This window comes from Equus quagga, chromosome 8, assembly GCF_021613505.1.
Source record: "Equus quagga isolate Etosha38 chromosome 8, UCLA_HA_Equagga_1.0, whole genome shotgun sequence".
NCBI lineage: Eukaryota > Metazoa > Chordata > Mammalia > Perissodactyla > Equidae > Equus > Equus quagga.
Window position 1 is genome coordinate 91,077,760 of NC_060274.1, and position 19,991 is coordinate 91,097,750.

At 40.9% G+C, this 19,991-nt stretch overlaps 1 protein-coding gene across 3 annotated transcripts in view; it reads right to left on the reverse strand.

Annotated features, from left to right (window-relative positions):
• Positions 1-1,909: 1,909 nt before the first annotated feature.
• The window catches only part of ELMO1 (engulfment and cell motility 1), a 520,286-nt gene continuing 502,204 nt past the window's right edge, over positions 1,910-19,991 (reverse strand). For all 3 annotated transcript variants that reach the window (XM_046670304.1, XM_046670303.1, XM_046670306.1), the window contains exons 20-22: positions 18,294-18,376; positions 7,560-7,637; positions 1,910-2,456 (exon numbers count right to left, since the gene is read on the reverse strand). In XM_046670304.1, the coding sequence (XP_046526260.1) occupies positions 2,256-2,456; positions 7,560-7,637; positions 18,294-18,376 (362 nt within the window). In that variant the 3' untranslated portion in view covers positions 1,910-2,255. The remainder of the gene's footprint in view (positions 2,457-7,559; positions 7,638-18,293; positions 18,377-19,991) is intronic.

The following is a 19,991-nucleotide window of genomic DNA, read 5'->3' on the forward strand; positions in this document are numbered from 1 at the left end:
TTTCCAGCAAGGGTCATAGGACAGATGGATCTCTTAAATCCAGAGCTCCTAGGACCTCAGATTATCTTGGTCCAGAGAATTTCCCTTTTCATGGATGGAGTCTGGTAACTCCTAAGTAAAAAATGGTATGACTCTGTCAGCTTTCTTTTATCTGACATTTACCATTTTATCATGATGATACGTAGATCAATAAATGCTCCTGCCATGAAGGACATATGTGTTAATGTCGTCAAAGCTTAATGATTAAGGAAGTGTCAAATTGACACTCAGGTGTGAGTGCTCTGATGGGAAGCATAATTGCTCATGAATTACTATGGATTATAAAGGATTTTTTTCCTGCAATTTATGGAGGGCTGTGAACCACGTCACCCCAACCCAGGTCAATCTGTAATTGCACATCTTGATGACGGTAAAGAGCTGTGGCCTGGAGGCATCTAACGCCTCTGCTGCAAGTCCAGAGTGGCTTGTGCTGTGCCATGCTTAATTCTTCATGCTTGGACCTTTATGACATCACTTCCAGACCTCAGAATTTATGATCCAGACATGCTGCCTGTGGAACTGACCTTGGAAAAATCCTTTGCTGGGCTCTGACCTGTATTTTATTAATTCATAGTTAAATTTATTTGGTCTGGCTTAATTTATTTCCAGTCTATGGGTTAGCATTCTTTTTCATTGTTAAATATGCTCCCTCAAAGTGTGATGTGTTTAATTTGGTTAGTTCCATAAACTATATAGTGGTAAGGAAGAAAAAATAAAAAAGAAAGTCATGGTCAGTAGGCAACAGTAAAAAACGAATAGATCATATTTTCACACCGTGTGCCTGATTTTCGCAGTGAGTTGAAATGGTCTTCTCAGAAGTAACATTCTTCACTGATGCACAGAGCCTATGGTGACCTAGCAGTGGTCAAGTCCCCTGGGCTTGTGCTTCTCAAACTTTAAATGCACACAAACCACCTGATTCTGTGGGTCTGGGGTGAAGCCTAAAATGCTGCATTTCCAACAAGCTCCCAGGTGATGCTGATGCCTGAGCAGCAAGAACGTGACTTACCAAGTCAAAACACCAGCGCCCCAACTCATCACAATTAATTTTATTCCACAGCATGTTTAAGGGAATGTTATTCTCAGGAAGATGTTCAGGATTAAAATAATTAAAAAAAAAACTGGAAAGTACACACATTTATGTATCTCTTCTTTTCATTAAATATATATCTGTTTGGCAAAAAATGTTAGACTCTTTTGTACAAAAACAAAGCAAAAAAAACCAAAACAAAACAACCCCAAACCCTTGCAAATTGTCAACATCTGTAATAATTACAATGATGTAAACTTGGATGTCTGACAGCTTGACCATCCTGTGGAACCTGTATTGCAGCAGAAGCCCTCAGGAGAATGTAACACCAAATCCTTAGATAGCAACCGCCTGTCCTAGAGGCATTTAGGTTTAGTACATTAAAGATGTAGCATGACGACTGATATTACCATTTGTGCTTTCAGCTAAGGGGCTAGGAGGGTGTGTGGAAATGAAGAAGGCAGGTCTGGGCTGGGGCCGGGAAAGGAAACCCAAGACTAGCTGGCAAGGAAAGAAGGTTGGTCATGGTCACAGTGCAAATGCAAAGTGGGCATGGGACCTGTGGACTGTGTCTGGGAGACCCAACGCTGGCGAGAACTAGGATGAGGCTGCTGCTGTTGCTCTTGGAACCAGAGAAGAACAGGGCAAGGCAAAGGCTGGGACAGAGAAGGGAGGGGATTTGAAAGCAGATTTCAATTCACATGGAACTGGCAGTATGAGCCAACTCTAGAGAGAATGGGAATGAGGAGGTGGTGTTTGGTCTCCTCAAGTAGCGAGGCTGTTTCTTCCAGACACAAGCCTTGGTGCACTCCCCTCTGTCTGGCAGGCAGGTTTGGGGGCAGTCTGGCTTTCATACTCCAGGAAGGAGGACGTGCCTGTTGGGGTTAGGATGGAAGGGCCCTTTGGCTCTCTTATTGGTGGTGGGTCTTGTTCTTCTCCCACCAGTAGACTGCGGCAATGGGAAGTGACCTAAAGCAATGGAGTCTAGAAACAGGATTGGGGCAGTGAGCAAAACGCCAGGTAGGGGCAGAAAGATGCCAGGGGCTAGAGGTGAGGCCAAAGAAAGTGTTGACCCACAGCTTCCCTTTACCCAAGAGGATTCCAAGGCCTGGGCCGATTTTCATTCTTCTCTCCTGTTAGCTAGATTTTCCAGTTTTGAAGGGGGGTGCTTCTGGGCCTGGCCACTTCAGTTACAGTCATAGACGAAGTCATAGTTGCTGGGCTCCTTGGGGATGGGTGGGGGTGCATCGGGGATCTGAATGTTTTCTAGGTCGAGGAGGCGGAGCTTGATCTCCATGCTGAGCAGGGTGTCCAAGTCATTCCGCGTCAGCTCGCTCATCATGTCTTTCCCCAGCAGCGCATTCAGCCCATCCGTCCAGATACAGTACTGGTGGGAGAGGAGGTGACAAGGATGAGTACTGATGACAATTATAAGAGTAGTAACAACAGCTACCACTTATTGATTACTCAGCACGTTCTAGGCTCTGTGCTAAGTACTTTGCCTACATTGTTATTTAATATTTAATATTCACCACATCTCTATGAATTTGACATTTGTTTTATCTTCTCTGTGATACAGTTGAGGAAACTGAGGCACAGAGAAGTTGTATAACTTGATAGTATGTGGAGTGGGCAGGATTTGAACCTGTGGAATCTGACTCCAATCCTGCACTCTTCTGTGCAAAGAATGCTGCCCTATGTAAGAGCAGGAGGATTTGACTTCTCCGGGATTGTGTAACATAATATCTCTACCGCCCCATCAGTGAGTCTATGATCCTGGACTCAACATTGGGTCAAGTTTGCATCTTTCCTGACTCCAGTCCTGGTTGCTAGTATAGTAGCTAATCTCTGCCTGTCCTACATGATTCCTAGCACTCACAATGACAGCCCCATCCTATCCTGGAGCCGATGGTAGCTCCACCTTTGTATTTCTCAGCAAAAGAGCTAGGAGATAGCCTTCTGTTGCCAACATGTGGTGGACAAAATGGCTAAAATTATTGGGTGATCTTAATGCGAGGTGGCTTGGTTGCCTGTCTGGGGACCTCTTCTGCCCAGATCTCCAGTTCCCAGGGTTTCTCTCTTCCAGGTCTCTGCGGTGTGGTCCCTGGGGATATCACCTGTTTTGGAATGCCCTTCAGAGTACCCAACTAAGAATTTGGTTCTTTCCTTCTCATAAAATTAATCATATCCTTTGCCTCTCCAGTAGTCTATGAGCTCCTTGAGGAAATGAACTGTGCCTTGTTTATCTGAGGACCTGCCTTACTCCTGTCAGCTTCCCTCTCAGAGGCTGGAGTCCTGCCATGACCTGGTATTAGAGCTGTGATACCTGGTGAAAGAACCAGCCTCTGCTACCAGCATCTGAGAAAATTGCCTGCATTCTGGATGTTATACTCTGCTCACAAGTTAGGATGGCCTAGTCCTATATAAGACCTCTTGATAGCAATTGCTCTGCTTTTCCTGTTGGACTTGTATTCCTTCTAGCATGTGCTCTAGATTCCCCTCATTTCTTGCCCTCACTGGGTCAAGTTGCAATTCCAGATCCTAGTTAGCCTGTCCTTTGCACTGTGGTTACCTGGGCTGTGTGCATCAGATCTCAAATAAAAGTACTATAAGACTGCAAACCATATACAAATCTTAAGGCATAGTGATATGATGGAAATCTACAATGATGCATATTGGCAGTACCACTTTTTAAGCTGAAAAGGTGCCCCATGGGTGCATTATGAGGCCCTTGTCTGAATACGATAGCCCTCAACTGTCGAACTGCGGTTTTGCCTTGGCTATGTGATCTCAGTCAAAGCATTTAACCCATCTAAACATCAGTTGAGTGCTAAGGGATTTCTGGAATAATTAGTGTCCTCATGAATACCTTAGATTCTGAACACATCTAAACATTTATTTCCTCCTAAATAACTTTGATAAAAATAGATACCTAGGCTCTACCCTGGAGATCCTGATCTTGTAGATCTTGGGTGAGGACATTTTATTTAGAAAAGCTTCCAGCTAATTTTGATGTGCCTCCCGATATGGGTACCGTTGAACTCCATGCCGTCTAGGGCCCCTTCCAGCTCTGACACTGTTTCACTGTATATCCCTAAGCAGTGGGGATTGCTGCTCTTTGTACACAGACTTCTCAGTCCTGGCTAGCTTCCTAGTACAGATTAATTTAACCCACAGGAACACTTCTATGGTGCTTTTCTTTTGAAAAGCAGTAGGCACAGAAAATGTTATTAAAAAGTACATTTACCAATAAATAAAAACTCTGTACTACTGAATCTGAGTCAGAAGTATCAGTATGAACTTATGATGTATTTTGTCTTTAAAAAAACCCCCATAACTCCTAGCTCTCGTCACTAAAAGGCCTAAAAATACTGACCAACCAAGTTGTAATAAGTATACCTAATGCCCAGATTCTGGCTGATAAATACTGTTTCCTACCAAAAGGGACCAAAACTTCATAGAGAAAAGGTTGGAAATGAATAACATGAGCCTGGAATATCTTGTCATACCAGAATGCCTGAAAGTTGTCAAAGATATCTGGGGTCATGTCAGTAGGACTCAGGAGTCAACAAGAAGGTGATCCTACTTTCCCTAGATAAGATAATTTGGACACTGATAATGACAATAACTGCAACCTACTGAAACACAATTATGTTTAAATCCATAACTTCATAATAATACTCAAACACCAAAAATATCTCATCAATCTCCTTTGGAAGATGCTCATTATTTTGAAAACTGGTAAGAGAGAATCAAGTATTTATTGTGCCTATCATATATAAATTGTATAACCTCAGGTTAACAAATAGCTGATGAAGCCAGTTTCTCTTTATGTAAAAATCCCACTAATAAATGAAGAAGGAATTATAGAACTGGCATATCAACCTTATATAACATCTAATGAATCCAGGGATCTAGGTAATAATCATCAATGGCTGCTAATATCCCCAAATGAGAGACAACCAGACACCGTGGAGGAACACACCACCACTGCTGCTTTAAGTTGAGCCTGAATTTGATTAATTCTCTAACTACCACTTAATAGGAAATACAGGAGACAGATGAACATGTGAAATGATAGCACAGGTTCTGATAGGCAGAATAATACCCTCTTTTCAAATAAAACCATGTCCTACTCCCTGGAACCTGTATGTTAGGTCACATAGCAAAGGATATTAAGGTTGCTGATCAGCTGACCTTAAAAAAGGGAGAGTATCTGGGATTGTCCAGGTGGGCCCAATGTAATCACAAGGGTCCTTAAAAATCAAAGCGGGAAACAGAATAGGAGAGAGAAAGATTTGACTATGGAAGAGGTCAGAAAGATACAGCATGAGGACTCAACCCACTATTGCTATACATAGATGGAAGCCAGAAGCCAAGGAGTGTAGGTGGCCTCTAGAAGTGGAAAGGGCGAGGATGTGGATTTTCCTCCAGAGCTTCCCAAAAGAAATTAAGTCCTTTTAATACCTTGATTTTAGCCCAGGAAAGTCTTCATCAGACTTCTGACCTCTAGAATGTTAAGATAATAAATTTATGTTGTTTTAAGCCACTAAATTTGTGGTAATTTGTTAAAGCAGCCATGGTAAACTGATACACAGAATTATAATTAGCAAAATCTAGACTATTGGCAATGTTACTAGACAGATGACTTGGTTTTTTCAATGAATAAATTGCAAGGAAAATGCTTGTGAGAGATGGAGAGAGACACAGAGAAGGGTACCTATAGATTCAAGGAACCCGAAGAAACATGTTAACCAATTGTTATGTATGGATCCTATTTGCATTCTGATCTGAATAAAGTATAAAAGAAAAAGCACACAAATGCAACAATTGGAGAAATCTGAAAAGTGACTGCGTATGGTGGTATTTGAATGTTATAAAACTAGGTATGATAATGGTATTGTAGTTATGCTTCAAAGTGGACTCCATGATTTAGAGATTCACACAGGAATATTTACAAGTAAAACGATATGATATCTGGATTTGCTTTGAAAATAATCGGGGGTTGGCAGCTGGGTGTGGGTGGGGTATAGACGAAACCAGATTGGCCATGAATTGATAATTGCTGAAGCTGAGTGATGGGCATTGGCAGGAACCTATGAATTCAGGTCCTGCTTTCTCCCTTCCTAGCTACACAGTGCAGGGGCCAAAGAGAATGGGTTTCTGGAACAAGATTGCCACGATTTAAATCCCAGCTCCATCACTTACTACTTGTTTGACCCTGGACAAGTTTCTTAACCTCTCTGTGCCTCATTTCCCTCTTTGATAAAATGGAGATAATATTAGTTTGTGTCTTTTAGAATGATATGAGGATTAAGTGAGGTGAAGGATGAAAAGGTGCCTGGCACAGAGTAAGCCAGGCTAGTTATCTGGAATTAGCGTACACTGGGGAAAACAGCCCTGCATAGATTTCAATAATATCTACAGTTCTACTATTTTAAGTAGTTTTCTATACAGCTTTATACATGTTGAATATGGTGGCCTAGGTACAACCATAATTTTATTTAGAAAAAGAAACAGTAGGACACAGCATCTATTTTCAGGAAGACGAAGACAAAGTCATACCCTTCTGCAAACTAAATGTGAAGTAACAGAATTATATTTAAGCACCATTCTAAATGCAGGATTTGTGTCTAATCTTTCCTATCTCTTTGGGATGTACAATTTGATTCAAAAGCTTCAAACCAGTGAAAACCAGATACTGAATAACTTCTAAATGAGCTAAATCTCCTGGGGAAACAGGGAACAAAAGTCAGATTCTATTAAAATGTTCCTTTCTAAAAGCTGTTTATGCAACCACACGCAAAACAAAAATTTGAATGGTATCATCTAAAAATAAGAGTTTCAAGTGATGTTGGCTTCTAGTTTACAAGAGAAAAGTTAACTCAATCATAGCTGCTGCTTCATCTTACAAATGCATTTTCCTAGATTTATGCTAAATATTTTAAATATAGCTGACAGCGTGCTTCAAGAAGAGAAACAAATTATACATATAACAAGATGTCAAAAAGGAATAAAAGCATCTCAAAAATAAAATTCCAACAGCAGAGACAGCCCTAAATCTCTCAAAATAACTTAAAGAAACATGGAAGAAAATCTACTCCATCAACTGTTTTAAAGAATAGAGACAAGTTCATCTTGGGAAAATCCTGACCAAAAATTAAATATTCAATAAAAGCCAAAGCTGTAACCAGGGCCGCTTCTTCCTCCACAATTATGCCCTTGCGGAGTATGAAGCATTTGTACATTCTTTTTCTTAACCATGAACTAATTACTGATCAAGCTAGTAAGAAGTTGAACCTGTTATAACTGGCAGGTTTTCAAGATGTTTCCATTTTATTCCAAGTAAACAAGATGTTTCGTTGTTCATGATTTTCCTCAGGTGGGCTTTTTTTTTTTTAATTTCTTTCTTTCCAATATTTTTCTCCTGCTTGTTTTTCTAGAGAAAATGTGACATTCTCTCATAAATTAACCCCACTGAGACCCTTACCTCATGCTTGTCAGGAGCTATGAAGTTCAGCTGGCAGTTTGAGTCATACAAGATGGAGAAAGCAAGTTCCAGCACCTCCTACAAGAGATTGGAGAAAACGCCACATAAGGAAAATTGGCACATTCGTTCTATAGTTACAAATGGCTGCAGACTGAATGTGGAGTGGGGCCTGCTGCATATCCAGACAAGGGAAGCAGCAATGAAGCTGCCGGGAGGAAAAAGCATGATTTTCAAGGTTCACAACACATTTCCTTCTCTCTATTCAGGGGAGGTCTGCATGAACCATCGCATTTAACTCTCAAGACAGTCTATGTAGCAAGTGTTATCATTCCCCCTTTACGGGAAGGAGCTTAGAGAGGTTAAATGAGTTGTCCAAGGCCACACAATCCCAAAGCTGTGCTACTCTCCTTTCTTCAGCCTTCCAGGGAGGCCATGAAAAATGGTAAACTCTTTCCCAATCAGCACCATTAAGGGCTGCTCCATCTTTGATCACCTCCAAACAGACAGATGCCCATAGGAGTATGAACTTCCTAAAACGTGGAAACTATGTAGGAAGTAATGAGGCTTCTGGGTGAATCCATTACCTTTAGGCAACTTGTCTGTCCTTTGATCTTTGAACTACAGTATAGCAAAGGCTACACAAAACTTAGATTTTATTCTATAGCAGCTGCAGGGTATAAAGGAGAAGCTTGGGCCCAAAGTCAGAATACCTGGGTTCATTCATTGGGGAGCATCTACTGAGTGCAGACTATGAGCCTGACCCAGAGGACTAAGGACTAAGTGACACTGTCATTTCATTGTAGCTGAATGACCTTGGCCAATACACTCAGTATCATGTCTAATATGTACATTAAAATATACTTCTCAAATTGTATGCACTGTACAATATTGGGTACAAGATTATTCTACTGGTCCGAAAAGTCAGCAGGATATAACTTTGGAACACAAGAGTCATCGCACATGTCAACACCCTAATGGCTCCTAATGTGGAGAGGAAGGGCCAAGGGTATCCACATCGGTGTTCTGTGTTGTTATAATGCACACGTGCTAGCCTACCTTCCTTCTTTGTATCTGTATTAGGCACCACTGATGACCGCCCCTCTTGCCCCTGCTGTGATCTGGAAGCTGCATTCTCAGTAACTGCTCACACAGGAGGCATTCTTTCTTGGCGGGGGTGGGGGTAGATCAGTCTCTCCACATCATTTCTGCCTTAACATCTGTTAGAGAATTTGCCTTTGGCTGGTAACTCACACTAAGAATGCCCCAGAAAGAAGATGGGAGGCAGGAAGATGAGGTCAATGCCTCCAGATTTTAGAACTTCACGTGGGTTGAATTCTTCCAAAGTGAACTCCGAAGGCCCAGTGTTAGTTGGATGCCTCTCCCGACACAGTCAACATCAGGCTATTTGTGGCTCTTGTGGAGTTCATCTATGTCTGGCTCGCCTCCAGCTGTCCCCTCATTAAGAGGGGGCAGCTCTTGTTCTGAGCCCAGACCTACCAGAATCTTACTCTCTCATGGCCTTCTCACCCTGCCAGAAATAGAAACAAGTGAAGGAAAGAATGCCAAGTCATGGAAGGGAGCTATTCTGCAGAACTACCCCTCCCCTCATTTTTTATTTTTTTTTCCTTAAGCCTCCATTCAGGCCTGCCCAGTGAAGACTGACCACATTAAAAAGTGCTCACTAAAACAAATAACGAAAAACAATTTTTCCATTAAGTTTGGTATCTCTCTTTGTTCTTTTAATGAAAATGGACATAGGCCCTACCAGTGGTACCATAAATTGGGGTCATTCTTTTAAAAAACTCAGTAAGGCAATCCATATCAAGAACCAGGGATCCCACTCCTGCGTTATTCCTAAAAAAATTCAAAAGCAAGCAGAAGCAATAAACATTATTATCCGTAAGCACATAATATGAGACACTAAATGCCCTCCCTTCTTTGGGTAAATCATTAAAGAGATAACAAATTAGCAACTCAGAGAATTATACTCAGCCAGCCATTCAATATGATAATTATGATGATCTGATCTTAAGTGAAAAAAAGCAGGAGAAATGAACATTATTTACGTACGGATCACAACTATGAACAATTTCTACTTGTGGACAGAGCCTGGAAGCAAATATGTGAAATGAAAATAATTATGTTAAGGTGCTGGGATCATAGGTGATTATTTTCTTCTTTTAAAAACCTTAAAACATTTTTTCAATAAAATGTTAAGCTCTAATCTCATAAATTCATAAAAATTGTTGTTCTTAGATTATGAACATTGATATAAATGATGATTTCCTAATACTAGTGTCATTCATTGCAAAAACTCTGACTCATACTTGAGAGATTGGAGAGAGAAAGGAGAGGGTGGGCTTTGCTTTTGAACAACCAGTCCATATATTACAGCAGCACTAGGTGACCCTCAAAGGTCAGTAGGAAAAGGTGAAAATCATGAATGAATTTCTGGGCTGGCACTGGACAACTGCTGCTTTGCTTAGGGCAGTCACATGGTGAATGATCTCCTTGCCAATGACAGCCAGCGTGAATACCATCAGAGCCAAACAGTCTCTTGACTAGGTGCTGAAGTCACTTGAGACCAGAGTGTCAGTGTGGTCGTCCTTGTGACACTTGCTCTTCTGCAGGGGCATGCAGAAGGAAGAAAAAAGAGAGGGCCTGAAAACTTTGGGCTTTGCCTTCTAAGGCATATGCTGGTGAAGACAGGAATGAGCGGAGCTGTCGTGACCTAGATTCCTGATAAATACAGCAGGAAATGGGGAATTCGTGAGAACGTCAATCCCCACTTTAATTTCACCACAGCTGCCTGGGAGGGGTGGGAGGAATTAATTCTCTGAACTGCACACCTGCGTTAAAGGCTGCTATCACTTATAATGAGTTTTATTGACGTCCCTGGTTTGTTGTCATTGAATCATTGGTGGAGGGCAGCTCTTCAGCACCTGGAGCAGGGAGGCTGCAGAGCTGGGAGAGATGGCACCTCTTGGGCTAACACTCCAGAAGCTGCCACCTGTCCAAACTGTCTGTGAGGGAGAGAGGTGCCAGAAGGTGGTGGAGTAAGCAGTCACAGATCTGGGGCAGTGTCCCCCTCAGGGACCTCTTGTCACACACCACAACACTCACTTAGACAGCTGATGCTCTGGGGCTTTGCTACTCACTACCTAAGGTCTTTTATTCCCTCTGAATTTAATTCAGTGAAAAATTATGTCTAGGAGCAGCTTATCTTGATCCTCTGTTCTGCTAATTCACATCTCCCACCTCATCAAGTAAAGGAAGGCCCAGATGGGTGACTTCTGGGGATAGAGGAAGCAGGAAGAACTGATGATCCTTCCCCACCCTGGGGCCTCTGATCCTGTACTCAAACCTCTGGGGCCAAGACTAGTGACGAGGCACGCTGGGTCAGGGGATGCTCAGAGAAATTCTGGGCATGAATAGCACCTTGGTTTGGGGACTTCTGTCTTCCGTGGGTCAAATAACGGATTGACTGAATATAAAAGTAGAGTTTTATACAAGGTATTTTCAGTATAAAGCACTGGCTGCAATTCCTTATATTATTTTAGGATGACTTGCCTCATTTGGCCATTTTGCACAGCATTCACTTTAACTATACTAGTTCTCTACCATCTGTCTAGGTCATCTTGAAGGCCAAGTATTTTGATTAAAGACACAAGAAATAATGTGGCATGTGTATGTGCTAAATATGGACATAGAAATAGTAGTAGATTTCATAGCTATGATACATTGCTTCTCATCTATATGCCTAAGAGTTTGAGTTTCTATTTTAGAAGACAAAAGTCACTCATTCATAATAGTACATAATAATAGAAGATATTACCTTCTTCAGGCAGCCATAACTTTCTGGCCCCAATCTATCTTAGCATTATCAGCCAATCATTTTCCAACTCAGTTTCTTCTCTCGGTCCCCATCAATCCTCTACTCTGAAGTCAACTTTTCTCAGAGGATGCTCTTTCATGTGTTGAAAGGCCCCTTTGCCTTTTCACATACTCTTTCCTCCTCCTGGAAAGTCTTCCCCTCACTTCTCCATCTTATCAATTCCTTTTCAAAACCCAGCTCAGACATCATTTCCTCCATGAGCCTTTCTCAAGTCTCCCAGGCTCTCCCTGTGTTTAAATTTACTGCGGCATAGACAACCTTGGATTGTAATTGCATGTTGATACATAAGTCTTATATCTACTAGACACCCAGGGACAGGGGCCAGGTCGTATTTATCTTTGGATTCCTATCATCTGGCACAGGCCTGGTATAAAGAAGATACTCAATACAGTTACTGAATGAATGACGAATGAAGTAAATCCAAGTAAAAGGCCTTTTGGTTAAGACAAGTGTTTTCAAGCTGGTGCTAGAACATCAGCTTCTAATTTCAGGTTCATGAATCACACTGGAAAAATAAAAGCTGGATTCTGGGACATGGTGAGATGGAAGCTACTCTTAGATCAAACACATTCCACTCGAATCAGTGAGATCTGGTCAGATCTTCCCTCTGGTGACTACGTGTAGACTGTTTAACTCTACACTCGAAATACAGTGGGATAAGCACTGGGAACGCCCACTTTCAAAAAGACAGCAACAAATCAACTTTATAAATTACAGAGTTTGAATTTAGGTTCCTTAATCCTTAAAAATCAAATTCTTCCAATTGAATTTCCACTCACCCATGGCAATTCTTTTCAAGTCTCAGAAATTTCCTAATCTCCCTGTGAAGAAGCCAGTACCTTTTGTCTCCACAGAAATTCGCTGACCTCTGTTAAACTTGCTAGACTCTAAGCTCCAGGAAGACAGGGTCATGCCTGCCCTGTTCATCACTCTGTGCCCAGAGCTGTCAGATCTCAGGTGCTCCGATGCTGCCTGAGTGAATGACTCTATGAACAAATGCCTCTGCCTCAAGGGAAAGGATCAGTTCCCAAGGCCTTAGACAGTGTCCAGCATATCAGGTGCTGAATCAGTGAGAAGTTCTGTTAGTTACCAATATCTTGCTATTAACAAAGTGTCTCCCTTAAGGATGCTAATGTCTCAGTTAGCCTTGCTCAGCCATTAAGCTAACTGAAAGTCCTGTGGCACAAAATGTCAGAACCTACTCTCTAGCTGGAAAAACTGTCCAAAGAGCCAGCAACATGCCTTGGTTGCTGCCCACTACCTTGCACTGACAGACCTCCTAGACACATTTTGGTCAACTCTCCTTTTAAGCTGCAGGTCTCCCCTTTCCTACCTAGAAGCCCCAGAGGTAGGAAGAAGCAGGCCTCCAGAGTGCTGGAAGAAGGGGTGTAGATGTGGAGGGTTGAGGAAGTAAATTCTTAGAACTGTGGTTTTCCTTTCTGCCTTTTGATGTTTTGTCTGATGAACCAGGTGTGTGAACACTATAAGAATTGTGAGACAATTTTCATGCGTATGCAAATGAAAGAGCCAGGCTGGCAACTGAATCTCTCAGACCTCAAGGCAGCCTGGAAGACCTGGGGGTAGCTGGAACATCTGGGCCAGTGAATCCTGGGAATTAGCTTTCAATTGCAGTCTTATCTATGTGCTTATAGCAGTGGGCCCCCCTTATCCACCCACCCACCCACCCACCTATGCATCCACCCATCCATCCATCTATCATCCATCCATCCATCATCTATCTATCATCTATCCATCTATTCATCCACCATCAATCCATCCATCCATCCATCCATCCCTCCAACCATCCATACAATTTCCTATGAGTGCCATGACAATAAAAAGAAAGTTGGAAAATGTCATTTATTCTGTTTTGTGGGTCTGCTCAAATGAGATAATCATCTCCACATCTGTTCTGATGTTAGTAACTTGTGTCTCTCTCATTTATTCTTGGTTAGTCAGGCTAGAAGTTTACCAATTTTATTCATCTTTTCAAAGAATGAAGTTTCACTTTTTTTGATTTTCTCCACTGTTTTCCTGTTTTCAATTTCATTGATTTCTACTCTAACATTTATTATTTCTTTTTTTCTGCTTGCTTTAGGATCAAATTGTTCTTCCTTCTCTAGTTTTATAAAGGGGAAACTTTATTAATTTTAGATTTTTCTTCTTTTCTAATATATGCTTTTAATGCTATAAATTTCCCTCTAAGCATTGCTTTTGCCTCATCATGCACGTTTTGATAAGTTATATTTTCATTCTTTTTAGTTTAAAACATTTTTACATTTCTCTTGAGACTTCTTATTTGAACTATGGGTTATTAGAAGTCTGTTCTTAAATTTCCAAATATTTGGGGAGATTTTCCAGCTATCTTTCTGTTATTGATTTTTAGTTTAATTCCATTGTGATCTGAGAACATGTTTTCTATTCTTTTAAATTTGTTAAGATGTATTTTATAGCCCAGAATTTGGTCTGGTCTATGTTGGTGAAGGTTTCCTGTGAGCTTGAGAAGAATGTGCATTCTGCTGTTGTCAGGTGGATTTTCTATTAATGTTAATTTGATCAAGTTGATTGATGGTGCTGTTTAGGTCACCAAAATCCTTATTGATTTTTCTTCCCACTTGATCTATCAATTACTGACAGAGGGGTATTGAAGTCTCCAGTACAATAATAGATTTGCAAATTTCCCTTTTCAGTTCTATCAGTTTTTCCTTATGTATTTTGATATCTTTGTCCATCCCATTACTTTAACCTATATTCATCTTTATATTTAAAGGGGGTTTCTTGTATAAAACATACAATTGGGCCCTTTTTTGTCCACTCTGACAATCTCTGTATTTTAATTGGTGTATTTAGACCATTGACATTTAAAATGACTACTGATATCATTAGAATAATATCTGCCATATTTGGAACTCTTTTCTATTTGTTGCATTTGTTCTTTGTTTCTTTCTCTCTCTCTCTTTTTTTTTTTTTGCCTTCTCCTGTTTGACTATCCCAATTCCTCCCTCCTGTCCCTTGTGACTTTGCTGTCATTTATTTCACTTATCCATATGCTATAAGCATCCAACACATTGTTACTATTATTACTTTAAACAAAGAGTTGCCTTTTACATGGATTAAGGATAACAAAAATAAATATTTTTATTTTACCTTCATTTATTCTTTCTCTGATGTGCTTTCATCCTTATGTAGATCTAAGTTTCTCACCTACATAATTTTCCTTCTGGTTGAAGAACCTCTTTTAACATTTCTCACAGAGCAGGTCTGCTGGCAACGAACTCCCTGTTTTTGTTTATCTGAGAAAGTCTTTATTTCTCCACTTTTGAAGGATAATTTCACTGGCTATAGAATTCTAGGTTGGTGGGTTTTTTCTTTCAACACTAAATATTTCACTCTACTTTCTGCTTGCTTGCATACTTTCTGATGAGAAATCCACTTTAATTTTTATCTTTGTTCTTCTATAGGTAAGGTGTTCTTCCCATTCTTGTTTCTTTCAAGATTTTCTCTTCATCTTTGGTTTTCTGCAGTTGGAATATGATATGCCTAGGTGTGGTTTTTGAGTATTTGTCCTGCTCAGTGTCCTCTAAGATTCCTGGATCTGTGGTTTGATATTTGTCATCACTTTTGGAAAGTTCTTGCCCATTATTGTTTCAACATTTCTTCTGCTCTATTCTCTTTCTTCTGGTATTCCAATTATATGTATGTTATTCCTTTTGCAATTTTCCCTCAGTTTGTTGATGTTCTGTTTTTTTCATTTTTTTCCCCTCTTTGCATTTCAGTTTAGGAGGTTTCTATTGACTCTTCAAGCTCATTAATCCTTTCCTCAGCTATGTCAAGTCTACTGATGAGACAATTAAAAGTATTCTTTACTTCTGTTACAGTTTTTTATTCATATCCTTTCCTTTTGATTCATTTTTGGAGTTTCCATCTCTCTGCTTACATTACCCATATGTTCTTTCATGTTGTCTACTTTTTCCAATAGAGCCTATAACGCTTTTAATCATAGTTATTTTAAATCCTCTGTCTGATAATTCCGACATCTGTGTCATATTGGAGTCTGGTTCTGATGATTGCTTTGTTTCTTCAGCTTGTTTTTTCTTGCTTTTTGGCAGGTGTGCAATTTTTTTGTTGAAATCCAGACATGTTGTATCAGGTAATAGGAAGTGAGATACATAGACCTTTAAAGTGATGATTTATGTTAATGTGGCAATGAATTGGGATATGTTTAATGTTTTCTGTAGCTATAAGTGCCGGAGGTTTCTAATTCCTCTAGTATCCCTGTTTTTGTCTCTTCTCCTGACTTTGGGCTTCCCTAAGTACTCCTCCTCAGAGAGAGTTTGTCTCTTGCAGATATTTCAGCTATAATCCACTGTTATTATTTTGGAGTCCCATTGGTGTGGTGGTAGGATATGGGTGAGGGATAGCATTCTATACTTTTCCAATTAAATCTCCATGTTTTAGGGGTTTTATATCTTGTGGCTGTCACCTTCTTAAGTGTTTCTCTAGTGATAGAGTTTTTTCCCATGCCCTCTTCCCTTTCCCTGGGCTGCAGAGTTTCCTATCCATTTCCTTAAGGCTCTGACTACTGTTAATTCTGTCTCCCCCAACCCCAACCCCGCAGTTGAGATAGGAAGGCTAAAATGGGATGCAATGGGAGAAATTCCCTTCCCCTCGCTGAAAAAAAGATCTGGAGAACAGGACTTTGTTATGGAGAAGGCTGTGGCAAATTTCATCATTGTGCTCTCCTTTCTTCTGCCAGAGCCAATGTGGGGTGGGGAGTCTTTCTCTGATCTTCACTTTGAGAATATGCTAGGGTTACTGGAAGTAAAGCCCATGAAAGTATGCCCCTCCCAAGACTGTAATCCTCAAGAGTTTCTCACTCTCACACTAGCCCACAGTCAGCCTATAGCAATTCATCAGAAATGCCATTTAAGTGATCCTACAGTTTACGGCTCCAGTGGATTCTGCTCCAGGTGAGCAGTTCTGGCTGTGACTTGCTAGATGCACATAATTCTCCATATTTCAGGATGGTAGTGTGCCCTGCAACCTCACTTCTCTATTAGGCCCAAGACAATTGCTGATTTTCACTTTATTCAGTTTCTTCTTACTGTAAGGATAGGAGTGACAACTCCTAAGCACTTTACACGTTGGGGATGAAACCACAAGTCCCACCACACCTATTTTATATAATTCTCTCTGTCCCTACTCAGAATTCTTGGATCCTGGCAGACTGCTTTGCTGCCACCTATACCCGTCCTGACCTTCTCTGGGTTATAGACTCTTGTTCTTGCCAATTTCCTCACATTGTTTCCTGCTCAGCTCCAAGTGTTACATAACCACAGGGACCTCAGCTGGAGTTGAGCAGAGCCAGTGTTCTCAAGATTGTGCTCTATATATCAGGTGGTATTGAAGGAAGGCAGCCACACAGTAGGAAAACGATGAAGGTTGGGGACATGCTGCTAGACTTAAGAATGCTCCTCTGGAATCTGATGAGCTGTAGAATCCCTGTTTCCCCACATCATGGAGAGGAGAGAAATGCTGTGTAACAGATGACCCACAGATTCTTAGGCATGCCCTTATATCACTATGCTTTCAATTAAGTGCATTAGATGATAGTGTTGTGGCAGGCTTGACAAAGAAGGAGTTCACATGGATTTGAGGTGAGTTATACTTATGTAACTTAAGAAGCAAAGGTCTTGCTATCAGCCTCCTTGGCAGTATCCACTCTCCTCTGTCTTCCTAAACAGTACTTTTGTAAGTACTTTTGCTTTTCCGTAATCATAGATAGAGTCATTCTATGCAGACATGAATTCCTCTTTGCCTTATAATGTTTGAAATTACAGAGCAGAGATTATTCATGTTAACCCTGATTGATAAGTAGGATGTGCATAATGTTGGTACTCCTCTTAGATACTCACACTGAGCAGTGAAGAAGCAACCTATTGATCTATGTGATATTTTTGATATCAACGTGGCTGAAGCACCTAGATCAATCTGGGTAATTTTGTTAGTGGATGGGTACTATGTATCACAAGATGCCAAGAGGTATAAAGAAAGAATTGGCTCCCTAATGGGCCCTCCAAGGGCAAAGACTTCCAAACCTGGGGCAAAGGAAATGCTTCCATTTTTTCAGATAATGCCTCCTCCCACACCCTCTGTTATGGAACATGGGCTGTCATGGTGAACAGCAATTGGCAAACTAGGAGGAGAGGGTGAAAATGATTGCAATGTGAAGAGGATTTAAGAAATATACACCTTTGGGGAAATTTTCTCCTTTAAGCTGGGTTTGAGCTATTTCACCACACTTTCCATGATGCTGAAGGATATCAGGCCCTTAAAAGTTTTCTAAAATGTTTTGAGTCTTATGGTCTCTGCCTTTCCCAGCCTTCACTGAGACCTCAGACAGGCTACTAAGGGGATGATAACAGCAGGAAAGAATGAAAGAGACTGAAGAGAAGGAAGAATATGAATATAAATGGGAGATTAGGAGAGGCCCAGAGAATGGATGGGAATGAGCAGAGAAAGCTTGAGAGAGGACTAGGTGACAGTAGTGAGAGGGCAATTCCTAGGGCTGGAAGTAGACAGGAAGTGAGAGAATGGAAGAGATGGTTGGGATTCAACAAATGATCAGGGAGAGAAAGAATGAGGCTACGAGATGTGAAAGGAATCAGGAAAGGAAGAAAGAGAGCCAAGTGAGAGATGTGCAACAGCATGCGTGTGTGCATGCGTGTGCGCGCACGTGCACACACACACAAGCATTGCTACTAAAAAGGGCTGGGCCCACTATAGTCGCTGACTGCATTGTACAGACACAACTATTTGCAATAATTTGGAAATCATACCTTGTTTTGTTTAAGGGCACCTTTCTCTTTCATATGAGGGCAGTCCTTTCCTGTCACCACAGCTTTGATATCTGCCACCGGCACTGCAATTCATAAAAGAAAATGAGAGTAACTACACCATGTGAAAGCTTAGCTGTCAATAAAGAAGCTGGACTAAGCATGGAGTCTTCCAGTGCAGCTGCTATTCCCAGAAACGACTGCAAAAAGAGAAAAGAAGTGAAAAGAAGATGAGAAGTCAGGCAGTGTCCCAAGACTAGAAACTAAGATATACGCTTATATTCTGGTAAAAAGCATCCCTGGGGAGAAAAATCTATGATCATAAGCAGAATTTGGTTCTCAAAAACAAATATCTAAAAAAAATCCCATCCGAGTTTTGTAAAAAGTGATGGTATTAGAAACAGCAGTAATAATAATAGCAATAGTGGCACTAATTCTGATATTATGGAGGGCATCCAGGTGCCAGGAACAATGCCAAGTGCCTCACATATATTAGCATCTCTTGCTACAGTATCTACCTTGATTCAGTTTCTGAGTTTTGGACAATACAGGAAAGCAGCCCTACTGTAAAATATTTATCTGCATCTAAACAGTCCTGAACTCTCACTCTCCAAATTCTCGCTCTCTACCGTCTCATTAATTCTCACGACAGTTCTGTGAGGCAGGTTTTATTCCCCCTATTCTATAGACAACAAAACAAAACTCAATTAAATAAAGGGAGCATTCCTTTTTGTTAGGAAAATGGTGGCTGGAATTTATCTTGGAGATCTTGAGAATAATGCAGTTAGATAAAATGATGCTATCTCACGTCTTACTCAGGACTCGGAGGAAGATAAAAGACATGGAAAGGTTTCTGCATCTAAAACTTTGGTTAAGATCATCTGAGAGAGAGAAGGCAGTAGGATGGTTTGGAACCTTAATTTAAAAAAACTGTGAAGTCATCTGTCCCTCACCAATCCCTAATCTTTCAGTCCCACAAGGGACTGTGAATCTAGGGGGGCCCTTGGGACCCAGCCTTCAGCATCTGTAGAAGCTTCGAGTAGTCAATTTTTCAAACTCCCTTAATGATGAAGATAATGAGAGATTTCATAATTAAAGTTCACACATTTTTACTGGGGAATTGGGTTGTGGGAGTGATATTTATATGAAATAAAATTATAAAATATATGGAATATCAAAACGATACAATAGGAAGGTCCCTTAAAAATTAACATTTTCCAGGTACCCTAAAATTCCCAAGAACTTTGTCCAAACCTGTTGACACCTCTAGAACTTGCTCTAACCCTAGAGAAGAGTGAGGCTGTGATGAACTCTTTCAGGAATCCCTGTAGGCACCCCCTGTTCTCTGTCCCACCATGTCTGCTCCTTCATCTTGCAGTCCTGATTCTAGAACACTTTGGTAGACATTATTTGTACCCACTAATATCTGGCTTTCCTCTCCTTTGGGCAGAAGAGGCCACATGTCCCATGGTGCAGCTCTAGGAAGGCAAAGTAGCCATAGGCCTGTGTCCCTGAGTGACTGTGTGGACCAGTCTTTTGACAACCCACATCAGGTATGTAATGTGAGCAAGAAATAAACTCTTTTTGTCCTGAGCCACCAAGATTTTGGGGTTTTGTGTTCCTGCAGCATAATGTAGCAATGCAGCCTACCCTGAGTGGCATAACTCTTTACCTTGGATGCCTTTTCTGCCTCCCTTTGGC